This window comes from Microcaecilia unicolor, chromosome 8 (assembly GCF_901765095.1).
Source record: "Microcaecilia unicolor chromosome 8, aMicUni1.1, whole genome shotgun sequence".
Classification (NCBI taxonomy): domain Eukaryota; kingdom Metazoa; phylum Chordata; class Amphibia; order Gymnophiona; family Siphonopidae; genus Microcaecilia; species Microcaecilia unicolor.
This window is the reverse complement of record NC_044038.1, coordinates 168,421,262-168,446,727: the sequence shown is the minus strand read 5'-3', so window position 1 is coordinate 168,446,727 and position 25,466 is coordinate 168,421,262. Positions and strand designations below refer to the sequence as shown.

Sequence of the window (25,466 nt, the reverse complement as noted above, 5' to 3'; positions counted from 1 at the left end):
TTTGCAATTAATATAGAGAAAGATCTGGTTCAATATATTTCAGCTTCTGTTTCCTGCTCTCCAACCCATGAAAAGGGCCATATGCAAGACTTGGGGCCCTGTTTACTAAGCTGCGCTAAGGGCGTGCTAGCATTTTTAGCGCAGAACTCTTTCATGGCTTTTTAAAAATCTACTGGCCCCAAATTTTTTTCAGCATTTATGCTGTATGCTGGTATTCCTCAGGGTTTCTGTTTTAGACCACTGCTTAATACCTAAAGGGCCTCTTTACTAAAGGGGGTTAGAATATGGACCAGGGGCGTAGCTACGGGTGGGCCTGGCTGGGCCCAGGCCCACCCAATTTCAGGCCAGGCCTGCCTAGCGCCAGCCCCAGCTCCCATTGCCGGCCACTGCTGCTTTTCCTGTTGAGCAGCAGGGTCGGCGCTACAAAAAGAAGAAGCGCTAACGCTAAGGACAAAAAAATGTTTTTAAAAAAGCGCGGCACCGGCAGGCACTGTCTAGGCAGCCTTGAGGCATTGGCTGCTGGTTCGTAGGCTCCTCCTGTCTTCTACGTCACTGCCCCTGGAGCGACGCAGGGGCAGTAACGTAAGAGACGGGAGGAGCCTGCGAGCCAGCAGCCAATGCCTCAAGGCTGCCTACACAGTGCCTGCCAGTGTCGCGCTTTTTAAAAAAAAAACATTTCTCGTCCTTAGCGTTAGCGTTTCTTCTTTTTGTAGCGCCGGCCCTGCTGCTCAATAGGAAAAGCAGCAGTCGCCGGCAATGGGAGCTGGGGCTGGTGCTGGCATGCAGGGCGGGCCTCGAAGAAAAGAGGGAAAACATGGAAGGATGGGGAGAAAGAGGGAAAACAGATGGAAGGATGGGGAGAAAAGAGGGAAAACAGATGGAAGGGTGGCAGAGAAAGAGGGAAAACATGGAAGGATGGGGAGAAAGAGGGAAAACATGGAAGGATGGGGAGAAAGAGGGAAAACAGATGGAAGGGTGGCAGAGAAAGAGGGAAAACATGGAAGGATGGGGAGAAAGAGGGAAAACATGGAAGGATGGGGAGAAAGAGGGAAAACAGATGGAAGGATGGGGAGAAAAGAGGGAAAACAGATGGAAGGATGGCAGAGAAAGGGAAAACAGATGGAAGGATGGCAGAGAATGAGGGAAAACATGGAAGGATGGGGAGAAAGAGGGAAAACAGATGGATGGATGGGGAGAAAAGAGGGAAAACAGATGGAAGGATGGCAGAGAAAGGGAAAAAATGGAAGGATGGCAGAGAATGAGGGAAAACATGGAAGGATGGGGAGAAAGAGGGAAAAAATGGAAGGATGGCAGAGAATGAGGGAAAACATGGAAGGATGGGGAGAAAGAGGGAAAACATGGAAGGATGGGGAGAAAGAGGGAAAACAGATGGAAGGATGGGGAGAAAAAAGGGAAAACAGATGGAAGGATGGCAGAGAAAGAGGTAAAACAGATGGAAGGATGGGGAGAGAAAGAGGGAAAATGGATGGATGGGGAGAGAGACTCTGGATGGAAGGATGGGGAGAGAAAGAGGGGAGATGGATGAAAGGATGCAGAGAGAAAGAGGAGAGACTGGAAGGATGTGGAGAGAGAAGGGACACTGAACAGAAAAGGTACAGAGATACAGTGACACTGGTTAGAAAGAGGGAGAGAGAGACATTAGATGGAAGGATCAGGAGAGAGGGTAGATGAATGGAAGGATGGTGAGAGAAAGAGGGACGACGCTGGATGGAAGGGTAGGGAGAAGGAGGTGACACTGGACGGAAGGATGCAGAAAGAAAGAGGGGAGACTACTGGAAGGATGGGGAGAGAAAGGAGAGACTGGAATGATGGGGAGAGAAAGAGGAGAGCTGCTGGATGGAAAAGGGGAGTAGTGAAAGACTGGAGAATAAGAGGAAGGGCCATGGGGAGAACAAGGGTGAGAAAAAGATTAAAAGCCATAAGTAGATGAAGGAAATTAAAGAATGGATAGTAAGAATGAATTAAATCTGGACAGAGAGAGAGAGACAGGCAGAAAAATATTGAAGAAAGCAAAGAAAAAGGAGAGAAAAATGACAAATGGCCAGGAAAACCTGGCAGAAGAGTTAAGCGAATACAAAGGAAAGCAGAATCTAGAGACTGGGAGCGACACAATGAGAAAAAGTAAATGGCCATACAAGAAAGGTAAAGAAAATAATTTTATTTTTAATTTAGGATAAAGTAATATGGTACCTGTTTTAATGAAGTTTCAGAGACCAATACTTCCTTCCTTAGGTCAGGCGAGGATACCGTAACAGCATTATACTGACCTGAGGCAGGAGGTTTTGGCCTCTGAAAGCTCACTGAAAAGGGTGTTAGGCTATTAAATAAATTTTCTGAAATCTGATGCACTGAAAGGCAGCATTTTACCCTTTGTGACAAATGCATCTGATTAGCGTGACTACATTTTGCTGGGGGAGCGGGGTAGAGAGAAAATTTTGTGCCCAACCACTTTGGGTTCAGGCCCATCCAAAATTGGCAGTCTGGCTACGCCACTGATATGGACTTAGCATATATTAACATGGGGCTTTCCTGCACCTTAAATCCAGATTCAACATGGCACATTTTAAAAAAGATTTTCCATTTTTTTTTAATTTCTTTTTTTGCAAGCTGTGCGCTAATTTTGCCATTAGGAGGTGCTGTTTAGGAAGTGCCAAGTACTCCTGCATTAAGTCTGCGTTATCCAGTTAATGTGCATTAATCAAAATGCACTAGCTGAATAATGTCGCCAAAAACAAAAAAAGGCAAAGATCTGCCACAGAATAGCAAACCGAAAGAAAAAAAGCAGATCGAAAAAGATTTAAAAAAATAGAACAAGAGGGTAACAGAAGAAGTGGTTTATTACAAGGTTTGCTAGCTGATAATGTTCCATACCCATTCCCCAATCATGACATGCCCCCTCACAAAAATATTTTACAAAATCCCTTTAGGGTCCTTTTATAAAGCTACGGCAAAAGGGGGCCTGCTGGGGCCCTCTTTTAAAACAATGGGTAAAAGGCAGGTTTCCCTTTTCTTAATGAAATGGCTGTGCGGCCATTTCGGGGGGAGCACTTACAACTACCCATTGAGGTGGCAGTAAGGGCTCCCAGGCTAATCCAGTGGTGAATGGCTGCTGAGGTAGCCCAGCGGTACTTCCCTTTTAACGAGCGGAAAGCCCGCATTGGGCTTACCGCTATTTCGTAAAAGGGCCCCTTAGTGCTCAGAAAGGTGAAATTAATGCAAAATACTTTATTGCGTTTTGCATATGCATTTTCTCATATGTTAAATGAGTTAGGGCTTAACGCCCTTTAGTAATAAAGGTCTCTCTCTTTGCATTTGTTATTGTTCTCAGCAATATAAACTTGTCACTGTTGAGTGTATGACCATCGCATTTGACAACTCATCAACTCATCCAACTTTATTGACTAGTCCATAGTGCTACATAATTCTTATCAATGCAGACTGGAAAATGTAGGATTTATATGCCATTTGCACAAGGCAGATGACTTGAAAGACTTTAGATATATCATCTGAAAAGTTAAATAACCAGCTATAATTATGCTCATTTTTGACTGCTCTGACTTTCTCCAAACACCTTTTTATCTATATTCTTGGTTCCAGACAGCAGCTTCAATTTGGAATGTAATTATCTGAGTGTAAAATGCAATATTGTTTGAACTTTAAAACAGACCTTTAATGGGAATATGAAGGGAAGAGAAGGTAGAGATTTCTCAGATTTTTACATATTTCTTTTTTCTTGCAGACAAGATAAAAGAGCTACAATATGGAAAATGCAATCCATAGTTAATGACAAGTACCATTTCAGAGGCTTCCACACTGTGATCTGTGAATCTCATAGATTTATTAGTCATTTCTATTGTTGAGTATCACATCAGAGAAAAAAAGTTTACATTCTTATCACTGTTGAGTCCTATATATGAGCTAATCCTATACTCTGTTCCCTCTAAGCTGAGCGAGAGTCCTCCAAGTGCATTGCTGCTAATGGGGGAGGGGGCAGTGTGTCGATATTATATTTTCAATCATTAGGGACAGATAGATTCCTTGAAGTCCTGCAGAGCTTGCTTGACCCTCACTATTGAAATTGCGATAGTGAAACAGCACCCCCTACTGGCAGGACTGTAGGTGGAGGACTCCCACTCAGTTTAGAAAGAACAGAGTATGTGAACCTTAAATAAAGAGCTTTCTTTTTGGATTATTTGCTTGTTTGCCTAGTGGTTCGTACTAATGTTCATCATTGCCTCCAGGAATGGACTAAAATGACTGGGCAGGCTATTCATACGGTGATAAACCTTTAATACTATTATATTCTGTGATACCAATGTTTAAAAGTACCTGTGTAGTCAGAATCTGCACCAGCCACATAAGCGTTTTTATTTAAAAAAAATTCCTGAAACCGAATGGATGATTTTGAATGTATAAATCTTTTTGTGACCAAAGCTAACTGTTAGAAAAAGGGTCAGGGGTTTGGAACATTCTAGTGGTGGCATCATCTATCTTTATTCTGCTTTTAGTAATTAGTTGTAAACAAGAACCTAAGCTGTTATTTACAGTTGATATGAAAAGTTAATATGTAGATTAATGGAAAAGCCATTAAAAATCCATTAGATGACTATCTGCTGGGAATTCTACCAGGGGTCTTGTAGTCCTGATACTGTAGTAATTAATTTCTCCTGAAGAGACTTGTGCATATAATGATTGAAATCTTTAAGATTGCAATTAATAACAAAATAATTTAAAATACTATTAAGTGAAATAAAGAGATGCAATTTCCTAAGCAAGACATTTATATTAGAAGACAATACATTTCTTAGGGCCCCATTTACCACGCTGTGGCATTGGCTTGTGGGTTTGCTGCACGCCAAGGCCCCCTTTTACCACAGCTGGTAGAAGGGTTAAATAAATAAATAAATAAATGGCCATGGGGTAAGTTAACCACTTGTCGCATGGCCATTTCCCAGGGGAGCCTTTCATGCCACCTATTTAGAAGGTGGTAAGGGCTCCCTTTCTAACCCGGCAGTACCCCCCCCCCCCCCAATAAATTCCAACATGCTGGAAATGTGGTAAGTAGCCCAGCAGTAGTGCCGGATCACCGTGAGGCAAGCCCATGGTGTGTATGCCATGCTTTAGTAAAAAGGCCCCTTAATGTCTAGCATGAGATAAAACATGCTGTGGTGATGTCCCTTCTAAACGAGGAAAAGCCTCAAACAAAGATAGGGTACTCCTTTGTAGATCAGTTAATCAACCTTAAAAAGCCCCATACATTCATCACAGGATAAAAAAAACCTCCTGTTCTTCTTTACTATGAAGTGATTATGTCAAGTAAGGTAACACTTTATTCGACTTTATCCAGACTTCTAGTAATAGAAAAGAATCTTATCTCTCCAGCTGCTCAGTCTCTTCTCACTGTCCACGGCCATTATTGCCAAAAATCGGGGACGACCATCTCTAAGGTCGATCTAAATTTTGTGAATTGGGCTTCCCCGACCGTATTATTGAAACGAAAGATGGATGCCCATCTTGTTTCGATAATACAGGTTTCCCCGCCCCTTCACCGGGATGTCCTGCGAGGACGTCCTCAGGAAAACTTGGGCGACCCTTTCGATTATGCCCCTCCAGGTGCATCTTTACTGCTAGGTCAATGGCTGGCGGTAAGGTCTCAGACCCAAAATGGATTCGCAGCAATTTTCATTTTGCCGCAGGTCCATTTTCAGAAAATTTTTTAAAAAGGCCTTTTTTACAGGCTCGCTAAAAAATGGATCAGCGTGCACCCAAAACCCATGCTACACTACTGTAAGCCATTTTTCAGTGCGCCTTTGTAAAAGGACACCTAAATCACTTGTCCATGGCTAACCACAAATATTTAGTGGTAGTTAACCGGTTACGGCCACCGAATATCCGTGGTTAGTAACTAAATCGAAACTGGCTATCCTGTGGGCATTCCAGGGGTGGAGTCAGCACTTATGTGGTTAAGTGCCGAAATTCAGCTCTTAAGCACATAAAATAACCACATTGATTGGGCCATATAAAAAGCAGTCCTATCTTATGCAGTTCATTTTGGGTCTTAGTGGTAAGGTCTCGCGCATTAACTAGGCGGTAATCGTCAACTTGCATACAATGCCGATTACCACCTGGTTAGCGCCACATGCCGGAAAATTTTCCGGCGCGTGTAGTGGATGAGCGTAAAAAAATGACATTACCGTCCGGGCCATGCAGTTGCCGGATGGTAGTTCAAATTTGACACGTATCGGACGCACACACGCGCCCTATGCGGCTTAGTAAAAGGGTCTCTGAATGTCTGGGAACACAGCCAATGACAGACATAAAAACACTGACTGCCACCTGATGAATATCAGCTGGAGTGCTTTTGCAGGCACTGTTGGTTCTGCCTTTCCAAAACCCTTCAGAGCAGAACGACATGGTTATAAAGTCTGTGCTATGTCTGTGTTACAATTGGTTATCTCTTTCATTATTTTGCAAAACTTGATTTATTGTACGCTGCTTTCAACATGCCTCAGAGGTTATCAATAGAAATCAAACAAAATAAAACATGGAAAAGAAAATAAGATGATACCTTTTTTATTGGACATAACTTAATACATTTCTTGATTAGCTTTCAAAGGTTGCCCTTCTTCGTCAGATCGGAAATAAGCAAATGTGCTAGCTGACAGTGTATATAAGTGAAAACATTCAGACTGTCAGACTGTCATAGTAATGCTTGAATGTTTTCACTTATATACACTGTCAGCTAGCACATTTGCTTATTTCCGATCTGACGAAGAAGGGCAACCTTCGAAAGCTAATCAAGAAATGTATTAAGTTATGTCCAATAAAAAAGGTATCATCTTATTTTCTTTTCCATGTTTTATTTTGTTTGATTTCTATTGATAACCTTAAGAGTGGACTGACACGGCTACCACACTCCTCTTCTTAACATGCCTCAGATAAAGTTAACTCTTAGTCATCTGTGCTTTTCCTTACTTTTAGCACTATTCCGAATTGTGGAAATCCTCTTGATTCTATGAAGAGAGCTCAAGATAGAGAGTGAGTTGCAATTGAGGGTTTCAATCGACAGACATAGTACTGGTGAGGAAATGGATGGGTAATATTACATTTATGACTTAACATTACCTGCCAGTCTCAGAATATACTCACGTCGTAAATGCTGGATTATATTTTGCACCCAAGTAATAAGAATAAAGGTTGAACATCCCAATCATGAAGGCAACGAACACCATAATAAAAATGACCATGAACTTGAAAATGTCTTTCACAGTTCTTCCCAATGAGATTTGAAGAGGGCCAAAGCTTTCATTAGCAGGGAGGATGTAAGCGATGCGGGAAAAACTCAGAACCACAGCGATGGCATAAAGTCCTTCTGATATGATTTGAGGATCAGAGGGGAGCCACTTATTTCTGGCTAAAAACATAAAGATAACAAACGGATTCAGAAAAGCAGTTAAAGGGACTGTATTGTATTTTTTAAATTGCTAAATTCATAAAACAACAGGCCTTCTTTATACTCTATGAAAATGTAGACAACATTTAAACGCCATCTCTTGGATTCTACAAAAGGCAACTAAAGTTGTGCATGCAAATCAGCGCACAAAGCTGATTTGCGCATGCAACTTAATTACGTCAGTGCCAATAATTTGCTGCTAACAACCAATTATTGGCATTAATTGGCCTTAATTAGGATTTACACGCAGACTGTCTTCTATAATAACTTGAGCATAAATCTTAACGTACATACATTTTCCGGAGCGTGGCTAGGGGCTTTTCAGGGGCGTTCCAAAGTGTTATATGTGTAGACACAGAATTCAGCCGAACTGTGCCTTATTTAGGCTCTGGCATTTAGACCTGCTTTTAGTAAGCATAATTGCCGGCACCTAAAGTTAGGCGTGGTTTATGCCTTAAACACTATTCTATTCGGGACATGTACCTTTTATAGAAAAGTGTTCAGGTCATAAAGTTTTCATTAATGATTTTTAGGTGCCATTTATAGAATGTTGTCCAAAATATGCAGTATATAAATTCTTACAAATAAATGGCAATCGGGTTTCTTTGACTAAGGTGCGCTAACAGATTTAGTGCGTGTTAATGATCAGCTTGTGCTAAATGATTTATTTATTTATTTATTTGTAACATTTATATCCCACATTTTCCCACCCATTAGCAGGCTCAATGTGGCTTCCATAATACTGTAAAGGTGATTGCCAAGTCCAGTAGATGTTAAACATGTCTTATTATTTAGGGGTTCTTTTACTAAGCTGTGGTTAAAGGCTGTCTTTTTTTTCCTGAAAAGAAATGGCTGTGTAGTATGCGAACCACTTACCTCGCTGCCATTTTGGGGTGAAGCACTTCCCACCACCCACTGAAGTGGCATTAAGGGTTCCCGTGCCAACCCAGCGGTAACCGGGCAGCACCCTGCACTGCCTGATTACCGCTGAGTAAGCCTCAATACTACAAAAATAAAAAATATTTTTGTAGCGCTGGAAATGGCACGAGTTCGGGGTGGGAACTACTGCCAGGATCCTGCTGTAGTCCGTGGTAGTTCCTGCTTAGTAAAAAGGGCCCCTTAATGCACGCTAAACACATTACTGCACCTTACTAAAAGGACCCCTATATTCAGCTAATTGAACCCAGACACCTTTTTCTTATTTTGAATTTTATTGAACATAAAGCTGATCCCTTTTGTTGTTTAAATGATATATTTAGATATTTAAATGGAAAACAAGATTCTGCAAATGAACCTTTAAGCATGAGACCTATTAAGTCCCAGTGTAACTGTACAAGCTCTAAAGCTTTGCTGTGACTTGGAATTTCTAGGTAGTGAAGCTAAGAGTTGAATCTAAGAAAACACCTGAAGTTCTCACACTGTGTCTCACTGTCATGGGACCATTTTGTTTTTCATAGTTTAAAAAAATGTATATAATCACGTAAACATCTATTATTGTACTGTGCCAGGACAATTGTTTACAAAGAAAACAAAATCAATGACTTATTTTGCACTGATGTTTCCTTTCTTCCACTATGGACGTTTTCTGTTGTTGTCATTTGCAAAGCAGAGCAGGTTATCAGTAACAATAGCCACAAAATAAAAAAGCAAACTCTACAGATGTCCCTGAAAGACAATTGTAAAAATCAATATATGAGACATATTTTTGTTCCATGTTCAACAATGCAACAATGGTCCCTCTTAGTATAGTAGATGTCAGGGTTGCAAAACAAAAATTGTAGAAGTTATTAAAGTTCTCTTTAACCATTTGATGCGTCTTGAAAAAAAGCATATTTTCAGCTGTGGTAAAAATGGCATAAGGGCACACTAAAGCTAGTTTTTACCACAGCTTTGTAAATCTTAGTGGAGATTGGGTGGCGACGCCAGTAATTGGGAAACTAAATGGGAGCTGGGCAGACTTCTACAGTCTACGCCCTGATCTTCACTGAATAGATAAGGATGGGCTGGAGTGCATAGGCGCCCCGTATAAGAGGCTTGGGGAGGCTAAGCCTCCCCAGCCGAATCGTCGACTTCTGCTTGTGGTGCAGCCCACCCTCCTGCCCCGCGCATTTTCATCTTTTATTTCCGTGGCAGCGACGTCAATGAAGAAAAAGACTACAGGCTCGCCGCCCGCTTCTCCCTTCTCTCTGCTCTCGCGGAAACAGGAAATGCATCACGGGACACTGTGTGCAGAGAGAAGGGAGAAGCTCGTGGCGAGCCTGTAGTTTTTTTCTTCATTGACGTCGCTGCCACGGAGCATATGGAGGTAAGCTCCGCCCCCTTTAGCCTCCCCAAACAGTTGGGCTACCGACCGTCTATGCTGGAGTGTAAATTTTAAGGGGCTTCGATGTTAGCTTCAGAACTTAGTACAAGACGAGTGCTGGGCAGATTTCTATGGTCTGTGCCCTGAGAAAGGCAAGGACAAATCAAACTCGGGTATACATATAAAGTATCTTGTTGGGCAGACTGGATGGACCGTACAAGTCTTTATCTGCCATCATTTACTATGTTACTATTGTTAATTAAAACCAATAAAAGTAATTTTCTTTTTCCACAAGAGGGCAGTCTTTACCGTGCATTATTTTTCTATTGCATGTGGCACTTTCCCCTTGACATATTGTATAAAGAAAATAAGCAGACAGAAGAAGTACAACTGGTTTATACAGTTATTGGTGTTTACAGAAGATGGAAGGACATTAATTAAAGTTTCACCCTTTGACTTTCACCAACCAGAAGCATGAATGGAATGCTATTGTTCTCACTGCTGCTCATGATTAATTTTATTTCGAACTTGTCTAAGACTTGCTATCAGCCTGTCCTGCCTCATTCTAGCTAGTGATTCCTTTGTTCTCTGAAGAGGTTATTTATACCAAGTCTTCAGACTGAAAGGGGGCAATTGTCCTGATGGAGGTCATGGAGACGATGACTGTGTCAGAATTTAAGAAAGCCTGGGACAGGCACATGAGATCCCTTAGGAAAAGAAGGAACTAGTGATTACTAAGGAAGGGCAGACTGGATGGGCCATTTGGCCCCTATCTACCGTCATGTTTCTATGTTTCTAATTTTCAAAAGCTTGGTCATCAAATACACACTCTTTAACTACATTTTGGCCAAACTACGTTTCAAAAAGTCTAACATATCAGTGATAATGGAACAGTGTAAAAAATGTCCAGGGTAAAAAATATGTTTTAGGCTGAACCTGTTTTAAAACTCAGCAGATGACCACTGGAGGGACAAAGGCATGAATCCCCCTTAATCCCCCAGTGGTCACTGACCCCCCCCCCCCCCCCCCCCCCCCTAAGAGGTGAAAGTGACATTACATACCAGGCTAACATAAGAACATAAGAGTTGCTATAGTGGGACAGACTGAAGGTCCAGCAAGCCCTGTATCCTGTTTCCAACATTGGTCAATCCAGGTTACAAGTACCTGGCAAGATCTCAGAACAGTAAAACAGACTTTATGCTGCTCATCCTAGGAATAAGCAGTGGACTTTCCCAAGTCCATCCTAATAATGGCTTATGGACTTTCCTTTAAGGAAGTTACATAGTAACATAGAGGGGCATAATTGAACGGCGCCGGCCAAATCGATGGCCAGCCATCTTTGGGGCCGGCTCCGCGAGCGGGTGGAGCCAAGCGTATTTTCGAAATATGCTAAATTGCTTGCCGGCTTTGGAACAGGATCGCCGGGTTTAGATGAGATGGCCAGCTCCGATTTTCAGCCATAATGGAAACCGGACCTGGCCATCTCAAACCCAGTGAAATGCAAAGCATTTGGCCATGAGAGGAGCCAGCATTTGTAGTGCACTGGCCCCCCTGACATACCAGGACACCAACCGGGCACACTAGGGGGCACTTAAAAAATCTTAAAAAAAAAAAATAGCTTCCAGGTGCATAGCACCCTTCCCTTGTGTGCTGAGCCCCCCCAAATCCCCCCAAAACCCACTGCCCACAAGTCTACACCATTACCATAGCCCTAAGGGGTGAAGGGGGGCACCTTCGTGTGGGTACAGTGGGTTTGGGGGGGTTTGGAGGGCTCAACATTAACCACCACAAGTGGAACAGATGGTGGGGATGGGCCTGGGTCCACCTGCCTGACATGCAGTGCACCCACTAAAAACTGCTCCAGGGAACTGCATACTGCTGTCAGGGAGCTGGGTATGGCATTTGAGGCTGGCATACAGGCTGGCAAAAATGTTTTAATTTTTTTTTGTGTGGGAGGGGGTTGGTGACCACTGGGGGAGTAAGGGGAGGTGATCCCCAGTTCCCTTCGGTGGTCATCTGGTTAGTTGGGGCTCTTTTTTGGGACTTGGTCCTAAAAATACATGGACCAAGTCTGGCCGGCAAAATGCTCGTTCGAGCCGGCCTTTATTTTTCATAATAAGGTGAAGCCTGCCATCTCGTAACCCCACCCCTCTTCCCGCCTTTGCTACCCTACCAACACACCCACTTGAAGGTTGGCCGGCGTTGCAACGAAAAAGCAATTGGGGCCGGTCAACATTGGCTTTCGATAATACCGATTTGGCCGGGATTGACAGATCGCCGGCAATCTCCCGATTTGTGTCGGAAGATGGCCGGCGATCCCTTTCGAAAATAAGCCTAATAGTAACTTAGTAAATGATGGCAGATAAAGATCTGTACGGTCCATCCAGTCTGCCCAACAAGATACTTTATATGTATACCCGAGTTTGATTTGTCCTTGCCATTGTCAGGGCACAGACCATAGAAGTCTACCCAGCACTGTTCTTGTACTAAACGTTCTGAAGATTCTGGAATCCTAAAGAGCTACAAGATTCTGGAATCCCAATTAATAGCAACATTCCATGTAGAACCTGAAAGAGTAACATAATAACACAGTAAATAATGGCAGATAAAGACTTTATGGTCCATCCAGTCTGCCCAACAAGATAAACTCATTTGACATGGTATGTGATACTTTATATGTATACCAGAGTTTGATTTGTCCTTGCCTTTCTCAGGGCACAGACCGTAGAAGTCTGCCCAGCATTGTTCATGTACCAAGTTCTGGAGCTAACGTCGAAGCCCCTTAAAATTTACACTCTAGCCCATCCTTATCTATTCAGTCACGATCAGGGCATAGACCTTAGAAGTCTGCCCAGCTCCCGTTTTGTTTCCCAAATACCGGCGTTGCCACCTAATCTCCGCTAATATTCCGTGGAACCATTCCTTCTAAACAGGATTCCTTTGTGTTTATCCATTCATGTTTGAATTCCATTACCGTTTTCATCTCCACCACCTCCCGCGGGAGGGCATTCCACATATCCACCACCCTCTCAGTGAAAAAATACTTCCTGACATTAGTCCTGAGTCTGCCCCCCTTCAACCTCAATTCATGTCCTCTAGTTCTACCGCATTCCTGTCTCCGAAAAAGGTTCGTTTGCGGATTAATAACTTTCAAATATTTGAACATCTGTATCATGTCACCCCTGTTTCTCCTTTCTTCCAAGGTATAGTTATCCAAGATTTTTTTTAAACCCTGCTAAGCTAACTGCTTTTACCACATTCTCTGGCAATGAATTCCAGAGTTTAATTACTCATTGAGTGAAGAAATATTTTCTCTGATTTATTTTAAATTTATTACTTTGTAGCTTCATTGTGTGCCCCCTAGTCCTAGTATTAATGGAAAGAATAAACAAGCAATTTATGTCTACCCATTCCACTCCACTCAGTGTTTTATAGACCTTCATCACATCTCTATAACAGCTTCCCATATAATAGTCATTCCTCTTAAAGCAGTAAGCAGGTCCCTGGAGTAGCCTATTCGTCAGTGCAGTGGACTGTAGAGAAGCCTATATAGGACCCAAGCCTATATTGCAATCTTAACTTGTGGTGGAAAGTGTGAGCCCTCCAATAACCACAAAATGCCTACTGTTCCTACATATAGGTGACACCTGCAAGCTTAAGGGCTATTATAGCGGTGAACAGTTGAGTACAGTACATTTTTTTGCTATTCCTGGTGGGCTCACCATACAATATAAGGAGGTTATGGTGAGATGTGTATCTGGGACCTTTTATGTGCAGTGTCCCCTAGGCTGCCCCAATGCTCTGTTGGGATGTCTTTGTGTCTGTCTAGTTTACTAAGAATCCTGACCCCCAGACATTTCAATGGCTTATTTTTGTGTATTTCTCCCTAGGATTTTTTTTTAATAAAGGGTACCAAAAGAGAGATGCACTGAGCACAAAAACATCTAGAAAACAGAGGTCTATAAAATAATGAGTGTAATTGAACTGGTAGATGTGAAGCATCTGTTTACGCTTTCCAAAAATACTAGGACTAGGGGGCTTGCGATGAAGCTACAATGTAGTAAATTTAAAACGAATCAGAGAAAATGTTTCTTCACTCAATGTGTAATTAAACTCTGGAATTCGTTGCCAGAGAATGTGGTAAAGGCGGTTAGCTTAGCAGAGTTTTAAAAGGTTTGGACGGCTTCCTAAAGGAAAAGTCCATAGACCATTATTAAAATGGACTTGGGGAAAATCCACTATTTCTGGGATAAGCAATATAAAATGTTTTGTACTTTTTTGGGATCTTACTAGGAGGTATTTGTGACCTGGATTGGCCACTGTTGGAAACAGGATGCTGGGCTTGATGGACCTTTGGTCTGTCCCAGTATGACAATACTTATGTACTTATATTTTTAAAACAAAAAGAGAGACATTTTTCTGGTTCAAAAATCATTATGTTCACCATTCGATTTTTGGACGTTTTCAGCAAAATGTGCTAAACTGGACAAATGTCATATCAAAAATGCCCCTCTATATCACCGAAGAGAGCTATTAGTGAAAGAGTAATAGCGTTATTAACAGCCTGAAGAATTTAACCAGTAAGACCTAGATCTTTTGTGATGTACATTAAATCTAGATATTAGGGAACAAGGTTAAAGTGTTCTAATAGAATAGCTTCATTACAAGCAAGAGCCAGCTGTTGCTCCCTGCGATTGTGCATACTAAGGTGAACTTCGCACATGGAGCAGATTCTTACCATAGGTAAAGTAGGCAACCTCAGGGGGCAGTGTGACATTGTTTAGATTGCTATCCGGAACGTACTGATCAACGTAGTGTTGTGCTTCTGTGGCCTTCAGAAAGGCTATAAACCTAGCAGTGAATGATGCTACAAAAATGGACAACATCCCAAAGTCGAGGAGGTTCCAGAGATGCATCACGTATTCTCGAGGACCTTCTTCCCAGATCTCTTTGCATTCTGACCAGATCATTCCTGAAGGGGAGAGATTTGCAGACTGTTTTGTATGATTTAAGTAACTAAAACACACTTCCTGCTGTACCACACTATACTATGATATTCCTTATCTCAAAAATGTGCACTGAAGAAAAAGAATATGAAAATGTATATAGGATTGAAAAAGAAAGAAGAGAACATAAGAGCAAAAGTCTATGGACCTGAGAAATCATTCTGCATTATTTATACTGTGGTGCTTTCATAACAGAGCAAGTAGAAATGTCTTGAGATTCCAAAAGATTTGTTGCTGAGGAAAATTTACTAAGCACTTGCACAGATAAATCACTGTTTTGTACTCAGAAGAGGGCAGTTCCAATACTGACCTCCTAATATGTGCACACAGGGATGTGAATCCCAAACATTTATTTTTGAAACAGTGTATATTATTTGAAAAATGTGCCAATAGTGCACACTGGCCCAATAGTGCAAACTCTAACAATAGTGCACACTCATCTAACAGTGCACACTCAGCCAATGGTGTATACTCTGCCAATAGTGCAAACTTTGCCAATACTGCACACTCTCCCAACAGTGAACACTCTCTCAATAGTGCAAACTCTGCCAATAGTGCATACTCTGCCAATAGTGCAAATTCTCCTAACAGTGCACATTCTGCAAATAGTGCATATTCTTTTGGAATAGTGTACACTATTTATGACAGAGGAAAAAGCCTGAATTGTTGTTTCATGCAAAACTGACATGAAATAACATGAGAAGTGTTGTTGATATATTCCATGTTGTTTCAAATTAATGCACATCCCTATTATATACATGGATTTACCCACGGTTTAAGGAGACATTCACAGGACTAGGCTTACAGAGAGGTTGGCACTTGCATGATACTTTTGAATATTTGAGTGTATGCATGTAGACGACCTCAGAAAATGTAAATATAAGCACATAGTTTTAATATGTAATTATGCAAACAGTTACACAATGATATAGTAACAGCAACATAGTAAGTGATGTTGATAAAGACCAAAGTGGCTCAGCCAGTCTATCCAGTAGAGAGTTTCAGGTTGTAACTGCTTCTTTTCCCTTACATGGAAACATGACCTCTAGTGGTAGCACTGTGAGACTATTGCTAGGGGTCACCAGCACCCTTTTGGATTCCATTACTGGTAAGGGCAGGAGGGACTGGGGTCACTCCTGACTGCCCACTAGATATCAGGGAATATTGAAGAAATAGGGGGCCTTCAGGAGGGTTGTGGGGCCTTGGGGAGGGGGCAGCTTACTCTTGGGATGGTGGGCTTCTGGATGGGGGACACCTCTTGGGTATAGGGCCCTTGCTGGGGTTCACTATTGGAGGTGAGTTGATCAGAGGGTCTGCAATAGGGGCTTTCTGTTAAGTGGTACAGGAGACTACTAATTTTTAGAGGCCCTGGCCCCTTTAAGAGATAACCTGGAAGTGTCAGGCTGTGGCTTTGTGGCCCACTGCTACTAGGTAGTAGCTTTTAGCTGAGGCTCTATTACAGGCTATACTGTTGCTTACAATGTGTATTTGGTGCACACCACAAGCCACGGTATTGTATTTACATAGTAATGAGTTCCTTTACATGCATTTGCATGCTTTGTATATCATTACTATGTACTCCACGGTGACTTAAATGATGTTGCATTTGGGCAAGACAACCTGTATTAGTAACCTTTAAGTTGCATTAAGGGGCAACTTGATAACTTCCCCCCTAAATTTTAGAATCTAGTAAAATTGCCTAAGAAGAGGATAGTTATTAATATGCACACCAAAATTTCCCACCGGAGTGACTAACCTGCGGAAGCAGATCTCATTACCTAATTTCTTATAAAGGTCAACCTTGATATGTTCTTGATGCTGCTGAATAAATAGCAAGCAATGATTTAAAGATGGATCTGATTTTAGATATACTGGTTGTTTCCACCAGAAAATACAGGCATCAGAAAGAAATATGGTAATAACAGGAAAAAGCCAGAACAGTTCAATGGATGTTGCATGTCTTCGATGACCTCCATGCATAGCTTTGTACAACTTGTTACATTTCTTGCTAGTAGCTTGTGAGATGAGACAGACTCATACAATTGAATTGTGTTTGGAATCGTCTGCTATAATAAGTAGCAAATATATGAACAATACAACACAGCATTAAGCAGTTGAGACAAAAGCAGGAAACTAGATAAGAAAGGGAGCTCACTAAAAACTAAAGTAATAAGAACACAAGAATAGCCATACTGGGTCAGACCAATGGTCCATCTAGTCCAATATCCTGGTTCCAACAGTGGCAAATCCAAGTCGCAAATACCTGACAGAATCCAAAGAGTAGCAAGATTCCGGAATCCCCAAGAGTAGCAACATTCTATGCTACCAATCCCATGGCAAGCAGCGGTTTCCCCTATGTCTGTCTCAATAACAGACTATGGACTTTTCCTCCAGGTACTTGTCCAAATATTTTTTAAACCCAGATACGCTAACTGCTGTAACCATATCCTCCTGCCTGATAATTTTGGAAAAAGGGATACTTTTTTATTTATTGTTTCTGAGGTTGCTAGGTTATTTATTTTGCTTTATAAAGGGGATTTGTAGAGATTTATAAAAAGAGATCTTTATAGACACTTTTCAATGCTTTTGCAGAAGAGCTATCAGGAAAGATTTTCTTTATTGCAGATGATACCTTATACTGCAGCAGGATAGACACCATGGGAAGTATGAAAATATGAGGCAGGGTCTAGAGGAATGGTCTAGATCTTAGCAGCTAGGGGTAAAGTTCTCCTTGTCACAAACAAGAGCAGGATCCGGGTGTGATCATATCTATTGAGCTTGAGGTGACCAAACAGATTGGTAATGGGAAAAACAAGAAGGATGATTGGGTGTATGGGGAGAGGATTGGCCAACAGGAAAAAGGAGGTGATAGTGCACCTGACATTTTCAAATGTATAAAAACTGAATGAATCTGTCCCAGAGGACATTTTCTAAAATGGTCATCGGTCTTCATCTTAAAGTATTTAGAGACAGACTTAAAGATCTAAACATGTATTTCCTTGAGGAGAAACAGGAAAGGGGAGATATAATAGAGGCATTTAAATACATCCCAGGTATAAATTCAATGACACTGGCCCTCTTTCAATCAAAAGGATGCTCTGGAATGAGGGGTTATAGGAATAGGGTAAAGTGGGGGTAAACTCAGGACTAATGTGTAGAACTGCTTCCTTGTAGAGATGGTGGAGACAAGGGCAATATCAGAATTCAGAAGAGCATGGGACAGGCACAAAGGATCTCTAAGCAAGAAGAATGTAATGTAGAGACTGCACTGTTGATTTCGAAGGGCAGACGGTTGACTTGTTTTCTCCTATTATATTCTCTGTTTTTATGTTTCTAAAAAATGATGTGACTATCTAACACGCATCAGTGGATTTATAACACAGTCTGCCAGTGGGAAGCGCCATTTACAGTTAGCTAATGTATATTAACTCTTCCATTCAAATTCCACTTTTATAGATCTTCTTCCAGAGAAACCTTTCTGCAATGTCCCTCTTGGTCCAAGCAGTTACTGTAGCAAGAGCAAAGCATGATGAATAGCACTGATTGTAGCTTACGAATAAAGTAAATTCATTGTGCTTGTTAGATAGAAGTCTGAAAAGACATTTGAACTTTTTGATTGTTTCTGCAATCATCCAGTTGCTCATGGTGTAATTGTGCCAGACCGACTCTATATAAAAGCATGCAGAATTAACAAAAGGAGTCAGATTGCGTTCTCACCCAATGAAGGCAACATTACAAGTCACATAAAGGAATGCACCAGAGAAATGCTACATCTGATTCTATGCATAGTAATAAATCATAGACGAAAGAAATGGAACTTTTACCTGGAATGATCTGATTGGCCAATTTATGGACATAAGGAATATCTAGAATGCACTGTTCTAGACAGTGGGATTTCTCAATCCAGGACACATCCAGCCAGTCAGGTTTTCTGGATACCCAAAATAAATATGCATGTGGTAGATTTGCATACCAAAGAGGCAGTGCATGGAAATCTCTCATGCATATTCATTGTGGATATCATGGAAAACTGAATGACTGGATGTTCCACAAAGACTGGGTTGAGAACCTTTGCCACATAAGGCTTTGTATATCATAGAGAAAAGTGTATATACTTGTTTACCTATTTAGCCAAACTTGATTGCTTGCCTTAGGAACCCCAAAGAGAAGGGGTGTGCACAATTAGGACTAGATTCTACATGTCATCTCTAAGAAACCAGCACCAAAAAGAAATACACCTGGGCATATTCTACAAAGTACATCCATGACCCACCCATTCCACGCTCATGGCCATGCCCCCTTTTCAACTTAGGGGCCCTTTTACTAAGGTGCATCAATGTGTGTCATATTGGAACTACCACCCGGCTACCATGTGCCCTGAGTGGTAATTCCATTTTTATGCACATCCAAAACACAAGGTAGAAAATAGATCAAAAAGGCACTATTCTATAAGCAATGCTTAAAGTTAGATGAGGTTTATAAAATAGCTCTTACGTGGTGCAAATATACATGCCTAATCCATTATGCCCATGACTCTCCCACTTTCACGCCTCTTTTTTCAGATCACGCGTAAATTTTAGGTGCGGATCCCATGCCTAAATTTACATATGTAAATGTCACTAATTGCTTGTCAAAAAGCTGATTATTGGTGCTAATTAGCTCATTATTCAATTTAATTGCACACACAAATTGAGTGCATGACTTTTAAAGAATTAGGGGGATAATACTCATGTTATCTGCATGAAAATGCAGTTATTAATCAGGCAAATTGATTTCATTATCAGAAGTGGTGACCATGGATTTCTCATATGGGTAAGGTCACCGAGGGCTATATCAAAATTGGAGAAAGCAATGTGAAGTTGAAACTATGTGCTAGCTTCAAGAAGAAAAGAGATTGGGGAATTTGATGCTCATTCAACCATATAAAGGCTGTAGCTATTGCATAAGAAGCAAATCTCTTTCAGAGAAAAGAATATTCTATAACAAGGAATCATAGACTGATGCTCTCGGAGCAGATTCAGGAGGAAATGTGTCTTCATGGAAAGAGTACTGGATGCATGGAATAGATTCTTAGTGAAGACGATAGAGGGAAAACAGTAAAGGAACTCATGAAAGATTAGAATAAGCACAATCTCCTGTTACAAAGAAATAAAAGGAAAGTAAAGCAAAGGATCATTTGAAGTTTATGAAATTGCACAAAGAATAAAATCTTAAGGCCCTTGTCTCTATCTGAGTTTATCCACATACAAATGTTTGATTAGTTTGGTAAATGAAAGAAATAAGTAACTGCTTTCTTTATGTTGAAGGCAAATGAACAAAACATTTTGCTGACAAGATTATTGCTAATAATCCAGTTATGATCAGTGCATGAAAAGGATTTACAGGATACAGTGTGATGTATATCTAATGATCTTAAAATGCTGCAACTTAGAAGACCTTTTTTTTCCACCAAAGAAACCACCAGATGTGAAACAGGCACAGCACAATTTTGAAAAGTAGCAGTGAAATGATTCTGTCTGGAAAACAGTGGTACGTGTGCAGGATACATAACGCTGGGCTTTTACATCTTGTTATCTCAAAGAGAACAGCTGCATGGTTTTTTTTATTTTTTTTTTTTACTCAGTGTCTCACATGCGTCACATTCAGTGATTGCAACCCAATTTCTCTGTTATCGTTGCAAGTCATAACCACCTACCTTTTGTATAAGTGTCATGTTCTATAAAACTACATTTTCTGATATTACAAATGAAGCCTGGCATGCAATATGCCTTTTACAGTTTCATTAAATATGGCTTTAGAAAGGTTTAGGGATACAATATGTCAAGGATAATGATAAGCTCCTGGGGACATTTGGATGTTCAACCTTTTTAGAGAATCATCAAAATATTTTCTCTGGATGGTGTCCTTCGCTAACCAGTGAAGATGAAAATTGTTCCACACAAGCACATCAATGGGGTCATTCTCAAAAGGTCACCTAAGGTTAGGTGTCTAAAGTTGAACTCGAAGTGCAAATTCTATAATGCACATAGGGACCCTTTTACAAAGGTATGTAAGGGCCTGGGAATGTTCAGCACACCCCAAATTTGCATTACCGCCTGGCTACCGTATGCTGCGGGCGGTAATTCTGAATTTGGCACATGCCAAAAATATGCAGTAGAAAATATTTTCTATTTTCTACCGCATGGTGCTTACCCGACGGTTAATGGATGTGGGTGTGCGCTGCATGACTACCACCCGGGTAGCATGTGAGACCTTACCGCTAAGTCAATGGGTGGCAGTAAAGTCTCAGGCCGAAAACAGATGCGCGCTGGTTTTTGTCTTGCTGCACATCCATTTTCAGGCCCCTTGAAATGGTCCTTTTTCCAGGACGTGGTAAAAACTGGTCTGGTGCATGCCCATAAGATGCGTTCACACTGCCGCAGGCCACTTTTTGCCAGGGCTTAGAAAAAGGGCCCTAAAATTCTGTAATGCACAAATTCTATAATACACATAATTCTTTAATGCACATAATTTCCATGATAGAATACTAGTGTAAGTCTGCAGTTACGTGCCTAACTTTAGGTGTGAGCACCTTCCTTAGCTCAGTGGCTGGTGTAAATGCTCATACCTATCGGACAGCAAACAATCAATTGCTGGAGTTAGCAAAGCACTTAATTGGCAGTAAAAACAAGTTCCACGTGGATCTGCCCTTTGCCCTATTCTATAACTTGGGCACTTAAATTTCATAGCGTGTAACTCAAAAGGGGGGCATGGACTGGTCAGGGGCATTCCCAGAAATCAGGCAAAATGCCCGCATTTATGTGCCTGCCATGTCCCCTCTGTCTTATTCTCTCATGCTTTATCTAAGAAAAACAGTTAGATTTTTTTTCTTTGTTATGTGATGCCCAGTATATCTTGGCAAAGGTTATCTAATATAATTATATATGAAACTGAATAGCTGGTTTTATTCCAGACATAGATAGACTATGAGAACAAAGAATGACCTCAAGGTTCATCTAATCTGCCAACTCCAATATGCTTGGTGTTGAGAACATGGTGTGATTTTTATGAAAGTGAGCCTGTCCCCGTACTTAAATGTTCATGATAAAAAAAAATCTAAAACAAATAAATTAAATCTTAGAACACCGGTAATCCTTTGCACAAAGCATTTGCTGTCAGATTATGGCCTACCAAGGTTAAAAGTGCTCACTTTCATCTCAAGCCTTTAATTCCTCCAGGTGCCATTAAGTGTCATCATCCTATTCTGGGCTTTTTTTTTCCTTTTTTGCATTTCATTTTTATAGCTGCATGAACTAAGTGGAATCCACTTATACATTTTTTTAACCCTTAGTTCAGTAACTGCAGCATGTACAATAATTCTCCTTTTCACCTGTATTATGCAGTAGAGGTGTGCAGACAAAAAAATGCTTAGTTTTCTGCATAAACTATATGTTTTTCATCTTTAAATTACATTTTGGATGCATTTAAATAGTGGATATTATTTGGCAATCTACCAACATGTCAGGTGTTCTTCTATTATTTTATAGTAACAAAGTAAATGTCGGCAGATGAAGGCCCACAAGGTCCACCCAATCTGCCCAACAAGGTGACCAGAGTTGAATCTGGCACTCTGCTGAGGTTCCACTTCTCCGTGATTAAACACTGGCCCAGGGGCCGTTTTAGAAAGCAGCGGTAGGGCTACCACACGTGTAGCATGCGCCAAATCAACACTATTGTCCGGCTAGCATATCCAACCAGTGGCAAGGTTGAAGTTGGCGCATGCTGTTTCCCCCAGTAGAAAATATTTTTCTACTTTCTACTGCAGGGGGTGTTCCCAGCAGTAAGCGGCAGCGCGACCACAATGGCCTACGCTACATGAGTAGCACACATATGGCACATGAGCCATTACCGCTAGATCAATGGGTGGTGGGGACTGCTCAGGCAGTAAATAGCTGTGCGCTACCTTTAATTCTAGTGCATGGACAATTATTGCGTTCATTTAAAAAAGCCTTTTTTTCCAGCCGCGGTAAAAAATGACCCAGTGTGCGCCAAAAACACACGCCCACTCTACCGCAGGCTACTTTTTATCTCAGCTTAGTAAAAGGGCCCATGGTATGCTTACGGCTGGATTCTATAAATGGTGCACAAATTTCCATGTGTAAAATTATATGCTGTTCTGATATGTGTGCACAACTAAATTGGGTAACGATCCAATTAGCGCTAATAATTGGGTGCTAACATTCAATTACTGGCATAAATTGGCAACATTTATCATTTGTGCAAACATCTTCCTAAGTGATATTCTATAAAAATCCGCATGCAAATCTTATACCATGCAACTCAAAAGGGGGCGTGGTGATGGGAGGGGCATGGGCAGGTCAGGGGCATTTAATAAAGATGCAGTATTACTGAATACCGGAGATCCACACCTAATTTATGTGCCAAGATTTCTACCAGCTTTCAGTTGCTGTAAATCCTCATGCCCAAAACTGGGCACAGATCACATTCAGCAGATTGCCAAAACCTGTCGTTTCTTTCTCTAAAACATCAGCAAAATCCGTCCCTTCCTCTCTGAGCACTCTACCAGAACCCTTATCCACACTCTTATCACCTCTCGCCTAGATTATTGCAACCTGCTTCTCACCGGCCTCCCACTTAGCCATCTCTCTCCTCTTCAATCAGCCCAAAACTCTGCTGCGCGACTCATTTTCCGCCAGAGTCGCTATGCTCACATTAGCCCTCTCCTCAAGTCACTTCACTGGCTCCCTATCCGTTTCCGCATTCAATTCAAACTTGTCTTACTGACCTATAAGTGCATTCACTCTACCGCTCCCCAGTACCTCTCCATTCTTGTCTCTCCCTACGCCCCCCCTCGGGTACTCCGGTCTGTGGATAAATCTCTCTTGTCTGTCCCCTTCTCCTCTACTGCTAATTCCAGACTCAGTTCCTTTTATCATGCTGCACCTCACGCCTGGAATAGACTTCCTGAGCCTGTGCGTCTAGCCCCGTCTTTGGCCGTTTTCAAATCCAGGCTAAAAGCCCACCTCTTTGACGCTGCTTTTGACTCCTAACCACTACTCACTTGCCCTGTACCCTTTTAACCCCACCTCTTTAATTCCCTTACCCCTTAGTTGTTCTGTCTGTTTGCCTGTCCTATCTAGATTGTGAGCTCTTTGAGCAGGGACTGTCTTTTCATGTATGGTGCACAGCGCTGTGTATGCCTTGTAGCTCTATAGAAGTGATAAGTAGTATATCCCTGCACTACACGCTATTCTATAAAGGACGCCAATCCCAGAACGCTTGCTATTGAATACCATTAGGTGCTGATTTGTTTTGGCAACACATTTTGAGCACCATTTACTGAATCCAGCCTTAATCTCTATCTCTCCCTTCGAACTTTGGGGCACAAACCATAGGGGTCTTCTCAGCTCCAGTCCTACTTTCCAACTACTGGAGTTGCTGTCAAAGCCTACTCCCCCCTTGATCCTGGTTTTGTTCAAATCACGATATGAAGCAACACAGGAAATGTCAACAGTTCTCATGCCGTTGCATATAAAAGCGCATTGCTAACATGCAGCAGCAGCAGCATCTCAACACTATGGGGCCCTTTTACAAAGCTGCATAAGGGCCTACGTGCATCCAGTATACGCCAAATTGGCATTACCGCCCGACTACCGCATGCCCTGGGTGGTAAATTTGAATTTGGTGTGTGCCGAAAACATGCGATGGTAAATATTTTCTATTTTCTATCACAGGGCGCTTACCCGGTGGTAAATGGCAGCGGGCACACGCTGCATGCTTACCACCTGGGTACCACGTGAGACCTTACCATTAAGTCAATGGGTGGCGCTATGATATGAGGCTGAAAATGGACATGTGCTGGTTTTCATTCTGCCGCAAGTCCATTTTCCAGCCTCTTAAAAAAGGCCCTTTATCCAGGATGCGGTAAAAAAATGGCCTGGTGCACGCCCAAAAGACACGCTTGCACTGTTGCAGGCCACTTTTTGCTGTGGCTTAGTAAAATGGTCCCTAAATGCTTCCACCAACATTATCTCTTTACTGTAATATTTCTGTTACTTTCTGGAATAAACTTCCATCATTGTACATATGTCTTGCCCAGAATCTCATAAGGTTATTATATTTGCATCTTACCTAAAACCCACTTCATGATTAACATCTCTGTCCATGTAAATTGAGTAGTTTTCACACGAAAGACTTGTTTGGGGTAATCCGTGATGGTTTCATTGGGAAGATTTTTTACTCCTTCAAATCGGTCAGACGCATTCAGTACCAATAATCCAAGGAATATTGTGAAAGACACAGCATGTGCCACAAACTTCATAAAAGGACTTCTGAGGATCTGGCCTACCTAGAAATCAAATGTGCACATGGTTATTTCCTTCTGCCCCAGATCTCATACAGTTATGTACCATTTTCTTGGGATTATGCACTATTTAGAGGTCCTTTTACTAAGGTGCGCTGAAAAATGGCCTGCGTAGTATAGGTGCGGGTTTTGGGAACGCACAGAATCATTTTTCAGTGCACCTGCAAAAAATGCCTTTTTAAATTTTTGCCGAAAACGGAAGTGCAGCAAAATGAAACTTACCGCCAGCCATTGACGTAGCAGTAAAGACTCACACGGTAACTGGGCGATAATGACCTATGTGCATCAAATGCCACTTGGTGCGCGTCCGATACACGCATC

General features: G+C 41.6%; 1 protein-coding gene across 2 annotated transcripts in view; it reads right to left on the bottom strand.

The window, feature by feature from the left end:
* Positions 1–25,466, bottom strand: part of TRPC7 (transient receptor potential cation channel subfamily C member 7) — a 102,465-nt gene that overhangs the window by 31,392 nt on the left and 45,607 nt on the right. For both annotated transcript variants that reach the window (XM_030212510.1, XM_030212511.1), the window contains exons 4-6: positions 24,914–25,130; positions 14,515–14,748; positions 7,171–7,435 (exon numbers count right to left, since the gene is read on the bottom strand). In XM_030212510.1, the coding sequence (XP_030068370.1) occupies positions 7,171–7,435; positions 14,515–14,748; positions 24,914–25,130 (716 nt within the window). The remainder of the gene's footprint in view (positions 1–7,170; positions 7,436–14,514; positions 14,749–24,913; positions 25,131–25,466) is intronic.